This window comes from Tasmannia lanceolata, unplaced genomic scaffold (assembly GCF_043159265.1).
Source record: "Tasmannia lanceolata isolate RefF3 unplaced genomic scaffold, GAP_Taslan_0.1 ptg000020l, whole genome shotgun sequence".
NCBI lineage: Eukaryota > Viridiplantae > Streptophyta > Magnoliopsida > Canellales > Winteraceae > Tasmannia > Tasmannia lanceolata.
The window spans coordinates 2,341,165-2,353,827 of NW_027518697.1; the positions used below are offsets into that span (position 1 = coordinate 2,341,165).

At 38.1% G+C, this 12,663-nt stretch overlaps 1 protein-coding gene across 2 annotated transcripts in view; it reads right to left on the minus strand.

The window, feature by feature from the left end:
• The window catches only part of LOC143854933 (AP-5 complex subunit zeta-1), a 39,827-nt gene that overhangs the window by 13,360 nt on the left and 13,804 nt on the right, over window positions 1-12,663 (minus strand). For both annotated transcript variants that reach the window (XM_077365073.1, XM_077365072.1), the window contains exons 6-9: window positions 9,276-9,319; window positions 5,916-6,004; window positions 2,663-2,754; window positions 2,417-2,563 (exon numbers count right to left, since the gene is read on the minus strand). In XM_077365073.1, the coding sequence (XP_077221188.1) occupies window positions 2,417-2,563; window positions 2,663-2,754; window positions 5,916-6,004; window positions 9,276-9,319 (372 nt within the window). The remainder of the gene's footprint in view (window positions 1-2,416; window positions 2,564-2,662; window positions 2,755-5,915; window positions 6,005-9,275; window positions 9,320-12,663) is intronic.

The window sequence follows — 12,663 nt, forward strand, 5'->3', positions numbered from 1 at the left end:
GGAAGGATCTTCACCCACGAGATGGGAAGAGATATGATCATCATGAAAATAAAGTAACGACCTTTGACAGCTTTTAAAAGTTTAAAAATTCCTCTCTTTCCTTAATAACTAAATAATGGACAACTTCAGCACTCTCCATACAATCTTCCCTTTCCTCGGCCAAAGCGCAAATGAAAAACTATCCAGGAGGTCAGATAATTTAGAGGGCAGTACCCACGACATCCCAAATCTCCTAAGAATGCAGCTCCAAACTTCTCCGGCAAACCTGCAATGAAGGAACATGAGGTACAGAATTGTAGGCTCCCTCTGACCCCTATTTGTAGGCTCCCTTCTCTCATACCAATAGTCCGAATTGCGCCACTTCGCAATCATCAAATGGTACAGGACAATGCCACTTGGAATGTTGTTCGTTCCGATATGATGTACGAGAATAGTACAGGGTACGATGAGCGCCTGGCACGCGGTACGATGAGGATAGGCTAAGTTGGTTTGTTATTTGGGGTAGCGGGTCGGTTTGGACTTTGGAGTACTAATTCGGGTCTCTCTCTCTCTCTCTCTCTCTCTCTCTCTCTCTCTCTCTCTCTCTCTCTCTATATATATATATATATATATATATATATATAATTTCATATAGTTTTACAAGAATATCATCCCACAATACGTACTACATACAGCTCAACTCAACTCAATTCAACTAAGCCTTTGTCCCAAACTAGTTGGGGTTGGCACATACTACACACAGTTAATAAACAAAATAAAAAAGCTCATGCGTGCCATTCATATTTATTCAAAATGAAAATTTCAGTTCCAATTCATCCCAAAATATAAAAATTTGAAGATCTCAAACTATCACTAAATTATGTACCAGCATATATTGCACTCTAAATCCTAAACGAAAGCAAATAGAAAATAACTACCCGGTTCTAAAATAAAAACATAAAAATAGGATAAATGATCAAACTAATAAACCACGCAGCTCTCTTTCCTTAGTCCACTGAAGTATTCCCTCTTGCAAAGGTAGATATGGGAGTTTGCTGTGTCCGAGTTGACAAATTGATGGTCTGCTTGAACTTGGAGGAACAAGTCTCGTGCTAGAAGTCAGCATCGAACCATGCGAAAATGATGTTTCATCATATTTTTCAGCAAAATCATCCAAAGCTTCGCGTCGCCATTTTTTGGCGATCCGAGTCGCAAACGACCAACGTTTGGGGGTCATGTGACCCCAAGTTGCAGGTAGGAGGGTGGAATGGTGACCCGGTAACATTTGTCCAGGACCATCCTAGAAACTTCAAGGTTTACAGTTTACTACATCACTATATACTTATCTATACAAAGGATCTACAAGAATACTCTAGTAACTCCTACAAATATGTACATATATCTATGCATTTCTAGACCCTCCAAAAGTCTTCTAAACAATTCTAGAGTTTTAGAATGTCCTCTACTCTTCCAGGCTTGCATTGAACCTCATTTACGCCTATTAAAGGGAATCAGGTGAAACCAATTGATACCTTGAGTAAGCAACTCCTGAAAAGCAAGAATATCAGTTCCAAGCAAACTTTTACTTCTAAGAACTTCAGACCATTGGAAACCAATTGATAGCTTGAGTAAGCAACTCCTGAAAAGCAAGCATATCAATTCCAAGCAAACATTTACTTTTGAGAACTTCACACCATTGGATTGTGATATGAAGAAAGAAATGACAAGATCGCCTTGAATACTGATCATGAAATTGAGCGACCCCAAAATTAAAAAAAAAAAAAAAAAAAAAAACTAAGTAAAATTGGGATTAATGATAAATAAGTAAAGAGTGGTTCAAATTATTTAAGTATTTCTTTATCATTAACATAAATATAAGGTGTATGTTGGAATTCTCTGAAAACTTCAGAATCATCTGCAGGAAAGTTGCACCCCTACAATTGCAAAACTCTATAAAGCCTAGCCAAAAATCATTTACAAACGTCAGAGGAAAAATTCTCTCTAAGAAATACACACCAAGTATATGCCAACTAGAATGTGCAAACTGTAGAAAACTGCAACCACACACCATTGCATAGATAATGCTGACAAAAAGTGCATGTGATCTAGAAGAATATCACAAAATGTCAAAAACAGGTACACTGTGTTTGCAAGTATCTTGTGTGCATAATACTAGTAGTGGTACTTGTCTTTGCTACAGATACCTGCAAACACATTAAAACTGTTACTTCTAAGGGCACGTTTGGCTGCCAACAATTTTTTTCATGATAAATGGCATCTCCAAGTGGAGATGAGAGTGAAGATACTGGCAATTGCGCAAGTATCATGAAAAAACAATTCCTGGCAGCCAAACATGCCCTAAATCTATCTTCCGTAAATGTGCAACCATGGTACAAAATGATACATGTATAGAGAAAAGCAGAGATGGATGGCATACAGCTAGCCCATCATTCTCATCCTTAAGAAGGTCAAGAAATAGAGAATCGACAACATCAATAGTACTGTTATCATCAGATCCAGAATCAGCCCCTCTATCTTCAATAGTTGACCCAGTATAGGCCTCATCCATCAGTGCAAGCAGCATCTGTAACCAAAAAATAAATACGCATCAATCAAAAAATAGGAAATCAAAAGGTTACAACTCATTTCAACTACACTCATGTTAGTAAGTTCTAAAGATAACCTCAGGGGCCGTACTCTTCTGGATTGAAGCAATGCTACTCCCAATGAGAGACCCTGAGCTCCGTTCAACCTTTTCCATTGCCACCACTAATACTGGTTTTAAATGAATCATTATGTTAAAAGGCAGCACAGCTATACTAAGCTGAGTTCTATAACAAAATGGAGAAACAAAGAAGCACCATTCAAAACAAAAAAAACCAACGAAATCATGATTTAGAGCCAATTTAATAGGAACTCAAGCCTCGACTTCGACAAGTTTTATCTGTTTCTTGAGGCTCGGAATACCAACTCCTAGAAGTTGGAAGGCTTTTGGGTGTTAAAAAGATAGGCCAAGGCAAGCATCCACTAAGCTGATTTCCAAAGCAGTCCATTATCCGTGAGGAATACCTTTACCATTGCAAGCACAGATACCGTTTGAGAAGTCCCTAATTCCAAAGAGAGAAAAACAAAAACAAAACAAAAGGAAAACTCTATCTTGCTCTATCCTCCTTGGTTCAAGCTAATAAACCTTAAGAGCCAATTGCTATTAATGAATAATGAAGAAAAACCTATTGCCCTCTTCATGGGCCTTAAAATCTAACGCCATACGTGATGGATTTATCATATCCTTGATTGAGTTCAATGACATATGTAAACATCCATGTTTCTTTCATACGTCTAGAGAGGCTAATGACTTAGCTGATAGATTAGCTAAAGCAAATGTTTCTAGATATTCATTGTATATAGGGCATTCTTTGGCATTGTGCCAATTTGACTAATTTATTTTGTTTTATGCATTTGACATCATAGTTGTCAACCTGTGACTCGACTCGTGACTCGATTTCTTAATTTTATGACTCGTGACTCGACTCGACAGAAATTTAGTTGAAAAAATATCATTATATCTCAAAAGATGAGGCATGTAAAAAATGTAACCCAATTGCACATAGATAAAACACTAAGCCAAAAATATCTATCTATCTATCTATCTATAATATATACTAAGCACGTAACATTCCAAATGTCATTGACCTTTTTTGGGAAAAGTTTTTCCTGGGAACATGTTTTGAACTTTTGATGGGGTGGGCCCATATTCTATACCCAAGAATAGCATGGGTAGCGTCTATTATTTTACACTTGATCCGGTGAGCACACCAACTCTATCAAGCCCACGCATATATCGTGGGACCAACTGTTTTACACATCATGCTATGATGGGGTGGGGCCCAATATTTAATGAACATGCCAAGGATGCGTGGGGCCCGCCGTCTCTATCCAAACCAATGCAGAAGGTGGGGCCCACCATTTTAACCCTACTGTTATTGACAAGGAGGTGTCCACCATCTCTACTCAAACCTATGCATTTGACCGGAGCCCACCATTTTACATCTCATGTTTTGATGGCGTGGGGCCCACCATTTTACACCCATGTATAGCATGGTACTGAATACTAGTAAATAACTATATGCTTGTAACTTGCATGCACAAAAATAATTAAGTTCTAATTTCCAACTTCCAAGTTTTCAACCATCAAAACAAGAAAGACCAGGCCCAGCGACTCGATTTAACTCGTAAGAGTCTTAGCTTTTCGACTCGACCCGCAGTGATCACCAGACGACTAGTAAGAGTCTTCAACAGAGGCAACTCGAATGGGCGACTCGCCTCGAAATCCCAGTGACTCGACTCGACTCGAGAGTTGACTCGTAAGAGTTTGACAACTATGTTTGACATTAGTATAGATCTTTGTGTTTTTTTAAGCATTCTTTTGGAGAGGCTAACAAGTTAACCACTCATCACATAAGCAAGTGCTAGAATAATCAATCACAAATTCATAATAAAATTATCACATAAGCAAAAAAACCACCCACAATGATTCAACAACATAAAATTATCGTGCATGTATGATAATGCGTTGTCGTGCATGTATGATAATTCAATACATACCACATAAAATTATCACATAAGCAAAAAAACCCAGTGACATGCGTTATCGTGCATGTATGATAATTCAATACATTCCACATTTCACATGCAATTCATATAAATATTTATACATAATACAAAAACCACATTTCACATGCAATTCAAAAAAAGTGTGTAATAATATACCACTAATACACTTATAGAAATATTTTGGTCGTTTCATGTCTGTTTCGGTGGAAATTTAAATATATGATATTTAGGGCAAACTCTGCCCTACTTAGAACTTTGTTTCTTTCAAAGCATTTTAGCATTCTTTTAAAAAAAGGGAAAAAGAAAAAGAAAAAAGAAGAACAGCTATTGTAACTTTAGCAAACTCAAAAACTTCTCTTCAAACTATATCTAAATACAACCATGTAAATAAATGGGTGTGCATGTGAAAGCAAAATAGAAGCTGAATACAATAAACATGACTCCCATCATCCAATTCTCAGTTCCAAAAAACATATTAAAAGGCACAAACACAGTTATAGATTGCAAAAAGGTTCCATAACAAAGCTTCAAAGGAAAGCTGGAAAACTTGTCGAGTCAACTCGGTTTTATATAAAACAATGAGGAGACAAGGCTTTATATAAAAACAGTCACGACTCAACTGGGATTTTTTAATAACTCGATGACTCAACGAGGCGGAAAATCGAACAAGTCAAGGTTTTCTTTCTCATTTGTTCTAAATGAAACTTGATCGAGTCGAGAGTGTCTACTGCCATGTTATTTAAGTAGAATATTTTAAGGGTTTTTTGAATGAAAATTGTGAGGGTTTCTATTATGGTAATGACACATGACGAAGTGCTTCCTTCATCACAAACACTCCTCCGGCCAACTCCTAATGGAAGAATGCTTCCATATCCAAGTACGGCCCTTCTCATTGACTTTTCTTCTACTTCTTTCATCCAATGATGTGTTTTCTATTTTTTCTGACATTTCTTACTCCTTAACCTCTCTCTCTCTCTCTCTCTCTCTCTCTCTCTCTCTCTCTCTCTCTCTCTCTCTCTCTCTCTCTCCGTGAGATGCACTGTGCTTTGTTCTTTTTTCCTCCAGGGTTCCAGGTTTTGCTCTTCTTCCTCTCCTTACTTTTTTTGAGGTGTGTTCCGCTCTTTGTTTTTCTCCTCTTTCATTTGTCCAAACTCGATTGAGTCTCCACATTGACTCTGCCTAGTCATTGCTACACCCTGAGTGATTCGAGTCTGAGTCCCAAGTTTACAAACCTTGGCTAAAGGATAGGGAATCTACAAATTATGAAATTACTAAGCGTGAGAGAAGGTCCTGATGTCAAATAATTGTATAAGAAAACTCACCCGGCAAATCCACAAGTGACGGAAAAAGTGGAAGAAATGACCCAGGAGACATTATTCCTGGGAATACCTTCAGAAAGGACTTCTCTAATCTGCAATGTAAAGTAAATACATCAGGATCTGTTCTCCCTTGTCACTTCCTGTTATCAAAGAAAAATCATTTAATACATGAAAGAGTGAATGGTTGAAGACTGAATGCACCTAGAAAGAACTATTAAATTATATCAGACAGAAAGCTTTGCAACTGCCTGATCAAGATTGGGGGTTGAAAGTAACAGCAATTGCAAACTTTTACCAATGGTATGGTGTTCAACATTGGATCATTACCTTTTGGGCAATTAAAAAAAGAGTAAAATCAGTCCTTCAAGAAAGAATTTATAGAAACCGTAAAATATTTAATACTTGCAACTAAGCATTTTCTTTCATTGACCATGTAAAGTAATTCATTAAGGCAAAAACACGGAAATAGCTGAAGCAATGCAAAACATAGGTCCTTCAAGCATGAAATTGAAAATGCAATAGGAATTGTTTCGCTGGGATGCATAACTGATCGTAAGTAGGAGATCTAGTGCAGAACCAAAGGTCCTTCAAACACAAAATTGAAGACGCAGTCAAAATTGTTTCCTTAGGGATGCCCATAACTAATCCTAAGTAGGAGATGTAGTGCAGAACCAAAGGTTCTTCAAACACAAAATTGAAGACGCCGTCAAAATTGTTTCCTTAGGGATGCCTAATTGAGTCCAGGATAGGGGTACTCGCTAGTTGCTATTAAGCTGCATTGAGAGTGTCAATGTCGGGAAGTAGTTTTCCCAGACTTGATGGTCCCAACCAGAGAAGCAGGATTCGTACCTGGAGTTGGGGATTCGCGAATCCCCGAATCGCGAATCCGAACCGTGATTCGATTCAAATCCCCGATTCTGGGGAACCGCGATTCCCAATTTAAGAACCCCGATTCCCAATTTATGAAAACCCCGATTCCCACTTTATAGGAACCCCGATTCCCAGGCGATTCCCTGCGAATCCCCATCGAATCCCAACTCCCCAGCGACTCTCAGCGATTCCCCGGCGAATCTCCGGCGATTCCCCGATGATTCCCCGGCGAATCCCGGTCGACTCTCTGGCAAACCCACGATTCCCACTTCCAACCATCCCAGGAGCCTTCGATTCCCGCTTTCGAATCCCGAATCGAATCCCGCTTTCGATTCCCGCCTTGGCAACCTTGGTCCCAACCACCTTGCAAGATTGAAGGGGGTCAAATTTGTAGTGAAAATGATGAAATCGCAATCCCATGTCGCGGTTGAAGGATGACAATTAGAAACATAGAAGAAGGTGAAATAAGACAACTTAGTCCACGGCAATTCTAGAACTGCACTAAGTAAAGGAGATATGTTGAAACTTATCCACATGAACCTCCAGTGTGTGGTGATGATAAACTGCTTATTAGGAGATCGAAATACGAGTATATGCTTAGGCAAGCTGTGAATTTTGACACATTACAATATCAGTACTGACGATACTACTATGAATACTCATAGGATATGGTTGAATGCCACAAATCTAATCCACAACAGGAGTTAAAATCATGCATAGCCAATCCAAACTTAGTGCTATGCTCCCGTATAAGAGAAGCAATTACGTTGCTCAAAAACCAGCACAGAAACAATGGTTAAATAGGCAGTTGACACCACTTCAAAGAAAGATAAGTGCCCCTTAATAACATCAACCATATCAAAAGGACACCAATGAAAGTGGATCTAAGAAATAGAGGCTTCGATCAGCAAGATAGCACTATCTGCAGTATGCATGTGTGATAGTATCAATCCCTCATTCCAATCTACAGTACTTCAAAGACAGATATACAACCATAATGAGGAAGCATAATTCATCTGACATTATGTCAGCAAAAAAGGAGAAAGGGGGTTCATTTCCTGATGTAATTGGTAGAGGCCATTATATAATTTTATAGATGTTGATACAATGAAAGTTTTGTGAAATAAACCCTGAAATTCTTATCTTCAATACAATACAAAACGCTCCTGTTTTGCACAATTTTAGAACTCCCAATTCACATCCTATCAGTTTCTCATGTCTGCTACAATGGCAGTCTTGTGAAATGAACCCTGAAAAATCGATCTTAAATACAATACAAAACGCTCCTATTTTGAAAAATTTTAGAACTCCCCATTCACATCTTATCAGTTTCTCATGCCTGCCTCAAGACTCCACAGTGGAAATTTGTTCTAAAAGAAGTTCTTTCAATTTCAAATTACAGTAACACAAAGATGCCAGCACATCACTCTTGTACCAAAACGATGCTTAAAGATATTTGAGAAATGAACACTAGACGAATTAATAACAAAAGTCAGGTCGTTCATCGCTTCATCCACGCCGTTCATCGATTCATACGTGACGTACATATTGCATGCAGCAAGCTGGCAGTTGTTTCCAACATACTTGAAAATGCCACCTCATGATATTACCGTAAACTATGTTGACTAGACAAGCGATTTTTGGATTTCCCATGTCAAACACATAATACTAGGACAGTGTCATTAACGTTCATCTTCTGATATGATAGTAATTTAAATGAATATCTCCACAAAATATAGCGACATACATCTCCAAGTAGTTCTTTGCCAGATCCATTCTCCCATGTACTATCAGAGAAACAGGAAAAGCAAGAAATCAACTTTTGATTATTTTTTATTTAATTATCAAAAGAAGTATTACTTTATTGTTATTCTCCAAATTCGGAAAAGATCTTTATCATGAGCTTACACTATTAGAATCTCTACTATTTAATTATTTATCCATGCCTATCTCTCAATATTGTACAATTAGAAAATGATTTGGACTTTGGACTTTAAAAAGAGTTGATACTTTTGTATCCTTTGATAATTAATATAAAACCAATTCATAAATTTTTATATTGACTTTGTTAGTTTCTTCTTCCAAATATTACTCATAGTTTACACTTAAAACCTATTACAATTACCATTTTTTTAAGCGTTTACCTATTAAGATCAGATAGAAAACAGATAAAGTAAGCAGTACTCATGTACTCCTTACCAACACAAGTGCCAAGAAGGCCTATTAGGTGCCTATAGAAATCAGAAGAGAGTTAAACATACATCAAATGAAAAGAAGACACCTATTATGATAGAAAATGGCATGTGGACCAACATATCCTTTTAGAAGATATCAAAACGACAATGACATGCCAAATATGCAAACCCCAATAAATTTTTAATCTGATACACCATGATTTATTTGATTCACAGGTTACGAAGACACAAAAAAAGGTGACTAGGAACCAATTCTATTCAACTACACCAATCAAAATCAATACGCTAAGGAGCTTACCTCTCTCCATTCCATGCAATCAGTTTTAGGAGCAATGGGAAGAACTGCAAAAAAAAGTTGACATCAGCAATGAATATGCCTAAATCCAATACAAAAATTAAGAAAAAAGGAGCATAAAAGAAGTTAAAATGATATTCACCTAGAAACATTTGAAATTGAAAACTTGCTTTTCTTTCTTGGAATGAAAATTTAAATGCATTAATCAAATAATAGAAATGCGGGAGCTCTACTAATGGTTTCCATACGAAAAACCTTTGCAGGCCACAAATTCCTGGCATTGGTTGGCACTTGACACAATGTCCAGTGGCCCAGCCAAGGTGCCTCGTTGACATTAGAGAATTCTTGATTAAAAAGAATGATCTCATAGACTAATATCACAAGTTAATACTAAAGGCAGTTGGACCAATTACTCCGCAGTGCTGATTGTTATTTGTTATCAATCCAGATGACTGGTTGTCCTTTTCTTTATTAAGAGAAAAAAAATACAAAACTACAGAAGGGACAAAAGCTTTTTCGTCAGCTAGCAAGTTGATACTCCTTAGTCAAAGAGTTTGCTACATTGTTGCCCTCTGTACATACATGAGTGAAAGAAATGCCCCTTCCTATGCACATTTAAAATTCTACACCCCGATATGAGGTAACTGCCAAGGACCTGAACAGTGACGAAGCGCCCAAGATATGATATAGGTGCCTCACCTTCCACCCACAACTTTCCTTCCAACTCATCCTCAGAAAATTGAAGAGCGATGTGGAGAGCAAGCTCCTCGCCTATATTCGAATCCCAACTCTAATTCCTAAGATCCTCGCCAAATCTCAATGACCACTTCCCCAATGACCATTCCAACACTCTTCTGAGACTTAGGGGTTCATGACTCTAACAATGAAAATCTGTATTTGAGTCGTTACCTACAGAAGCTGTTACCCTTCTCCGAATTTACCTGGTGAGGGTGGCGTTTGTGAGTTAACGTTGACACTTTCAATGTATGGATCATAACTTGTGCATCCTGGGATAGTAGTCCAAGGTACTGAAGTGACTCCCGGGTGGAGAAAGTGCTGGCAGTTTCTAATGGAACTCTCAAAGCATGGGGTTTCGCCAGGCGAAGCTCGTATCCCCAAAGGCGTATCCCCTAGGCTTTTAAGAAAGAGGGTGTGGGTCAAATCTGCATCTTTGAGCTCACTAACCCTTTATTTCAAGGGATGGTGTGTCAGATACATGATTGGTTAGTGACGATTCTTTCACTGATTAGAAGTGACAGAACTTTGAATCAGTTGAGACCATTGTCATTGATCCCGGAGTACTACTCTTTTTTATTAAATGGCAGCAACCGATTCGATGCCTGCCGGTCTCACTGAGTGACTTTTGGGTGCGATCTTCAGCTATGATTTACGGCCGCATGGATGGCCCTAACCAATTGGAACTTACAACCCACTCCCCGACATTCCCATAAATATATCTCTGAATCCTCATTTATTTATACACCACCATCTCTAAAATTTTAAAAACATAAAGTAAAAGCGTGGACTAGGCACCGTGTAGATATTGACCAGTTCAAGGTCGCAACCCTCCCCGATTTTAAAATGCGTCTACAAAGGGAAAGAGGAGGTCTACATATATAGCCTAGAAACTTACTCTCCCTTTCCGATGTGGGATTCTACAATCCAACCCCATTAGGGCTCAGCGTCCTCGCTGGCACATCGTACTGGAGGAGGTACAGCTCTGATAGCATTCTATAACGCCCAGGCCATTGTGTAGATATTGTCCGATTCTAGGTCGCAACCCTCCCCGGTTTTAAAATGCGTCTACAAAGGGAAAGGGGGGTCTACATATATAGCTCGGGAACTCACTCTCCCTTTCCGATGTGGGATTCTACAGGTTAGACTTAATAAGATATGCACCCCTCAATAAAAGGTGGTATTGCTTCTACACTGTCAATTTCCTCCCAAACCTCTGAAGGGACCTAATGAGATTTGGACAAAGAATGGAGTACGATGAATGGAGGAAAGCCAAATCAATCTTATTCTTATGTAAGATTGGGCAAAAATATGGTTGAAATTGAGTTTTCGCATGCTTTCAAAAATTAGCTCAAATCCAACCTTTCAATATGGCTCGAATTTCACAATTGGAATTAACCTAGATAATCCTGTTCTAGATTAAATTGATCTGACTGTTGGATCTCAAGAACAACAAACTTTAGAAATCCGATAGTTGAGACTAATCAATCCAAACGTCAAGCATATTATCAGATGAGTTCATATTTATTAAATTAGTGGCTACCTACACATCTATCTCTAACGATCATTAATTATGTTTCCTAAAAAACACACCTCTGATAATATAAACAAGGATTTGATAAGTTATTAGAAAATCTTAACAAATTTTCTTTAGATACGATCCCAAGATCAATCGGGGTAGTGATCATAACTTATATTGGCAACATCGCCCGCATATCTAACGCCATGATGATTTGTAAGTCGATTGGTGCGGCGATCCATAATGTGATAGGCTTTCACTGTTTTGTAGATATGATCGCCTGAAGCGAGTCCGTGATTGATGGGAGAATCTATGACAAGATCCATGTGGGAGGCTATCTTGAAAAGGAATGCTGCCATGATTTGCGGATTTGTTGGTGTCATAACCTGCAAACCATTGGCATTTCAATCCACAACTCTAATGGAGTGTTAATCCGAAGATTGATGATCCTTGATAAAGCTCATCTGATTTTCTTATATGGTCCTTTTCTTTCGTTAATATCCACTTCTTGAATCTTTTCTGAGGAAATCATATTCTCTTTTTTTATGGAAAGAGTTTTCGTCTGCATAGAGGAAGTCTCTTCTTGGATCTCCCGGAGGAGAAGAAGTTTGAGAAAGGGGGTCTACTTCTTTCCAGAAGAGTCCTTTTTTCTTCTTGGATCACTCTGAGAGAAATCTTCAAGGATGTCTTCTTCTATCCATAGGAAGTCCTTCATTTCTTGGATCTCTAGGAAGAGAGAATCTTCAAGAATGTTTTCTTCTTCCCAGAGAAGTTCTTTTTCTTCTTCTCCTCTGAGAAGAGTCTCTATGAAAGGAAATTGCAAAAGTAAAATAAAGAAGTTAGTCAAAACATTTCTCACATTTTCCATTCATTTCTCTAGTTCTTCTTCTTTTCTTTTTTTTTTAATGGTCTCTAGTTCTTCTTCTCCTCCTTCTCATTCTTTTTTTCCATTATTTTCTCTCTGCTTCTTCTTCTCCTCCTCCTCCTCCTCGATCTTTTTTTTTTCATTCTTTAATCTCTGCTTCTTCTTCTTCTTCTTCTCCTTGAACGTAGCCTTTCGCCAAAAAAAAAAAATGATTCCTCTTTCTTTGTCCTTCCTCTTTATAGAATTATGTTTTAGGGTAGTTGGCAACTATC